The 1,014-nt window shown below is 48.7% G+C and overlaps 1 protein-coding gene across 1 annotated transcript; it reads right to left on the bottom strand.

Moving 5' to 3' along the window:
• Positions 1 to 337: 337 nt before the first annotated feature.
• HRG_02671 (acyl transferase domain-containing protein) lies at positions 338 to 799 on the bottom strand (the record flags this gene model as incomplete). The annotated part of the gene is made up of 1 exon (XM_044861142.1): positions 338 to 799. The coding sequence occupies one exon, from the start codon at positions 797 to 799 to the stop codon at positions 338 to 340; it is 462 nt and encodes a 153-aa protein (XP_044724775.1).
• Between the last annotated feature and the right edge of the window lie 215 nt (positions 800 to 1,014).

Here is a 1,014-nt window from a genome sequence, read left to right as displayed (position 1 = left end):
CCTTACTAGATAGATAGTTATAGCTTAAAGAGGCCGCCTTAAAGCGGACCTTATTAGGGCGGCTTAGTGTATTTCGTCGTAGGAAAAAGGTAGAGTTATCTAGACATCTAAATAAGATCTAAATCGACTTAAATTAAATTAAATTAGATTAGATCTATAATTTTGCTATCTAAATTAAATTAAATTAGACCCCGGATTTAATTTGATTTATCTATTTACAAGTCTAGATACGCGAGAATTGGCACTGATTCAGGGCCTTCACGGGTCCCAGAGAGGTATCTATTCGACGGATAGATAAAAAACATGCATCATCGTTTGGGCTCAATTGTGCCTGCCCTTATCCTTCCGCCCGCGCTCTCAGCTTTCTGAGAGTTTCATTACTTGAATGATATGCAACATTGACACCCAGCCACCGCTTAACCGTCTTGGGGTTCTTGTCACTGATGGCGGCAAGGATCCGCTCCAGAGCATCTTCATCACCGGAGAGAGTTACGCTTCTAGGGCCATTCTCGCGCGCCAAAACGACTCCATTCGCAATAAAAGGTGCCACCGCCGCTCGGCCCATGCCTACCGCTGCCATGGCACCGCGACGTTGAACATGCGTGACAGCCAGTCCGCGGTGGTATGCATTCAAGATGGCCTCTGATAGCGAGATGGCTCCGGCGGCATATGCAGCTGCAATTTCGCCACTTGAGTGGCCAGCAACGGCAGCAGGCGTGATTCCGGCCTTGGCCAAGAAATTAACGAGACCGACCTGGACAGCAGTGCAGAGAGGTTGCGAGTACTCTGCCCTGTCCATGACTTGTCCAGCCTCGTCGGAAGAGAGGATACCTGACCACGGGGCCATCTAATATCAGCACATGGCGCTCCCCTTGGTGATATGGCCCTCTCAGCAAGCTGAGAGCGCGGGCGGAAGGATAAGGGCAGGCACAATTGAGTCGAAACGATGATGCATGTTTTCTATCTATCTGCGACATTGAGGGGGTATTTATACGAATAGATACCTATATGGGA

The sequence above is a fragment of the Hirsutella rhossiliensis genome (assembly GCF_020360975.1).
Source record: "Hirsutella rhossiliensis strain HR02 chromosome Unknown scaffold00002, whole genome shotgun sequence".
Lineage (NCBI taxonomy): Eukaryota > Fungi > Ascomycota > Sordariomycetes > Hypocreales > Ophiocordycipitaceae > Hirsutella > Hirsutella rhossiliensis.
The sequence above is the reverse complement of the archived record's forward strand: the minus strand, read 5'-3'. Positions and strand labels throughout refer to the sequence as shown.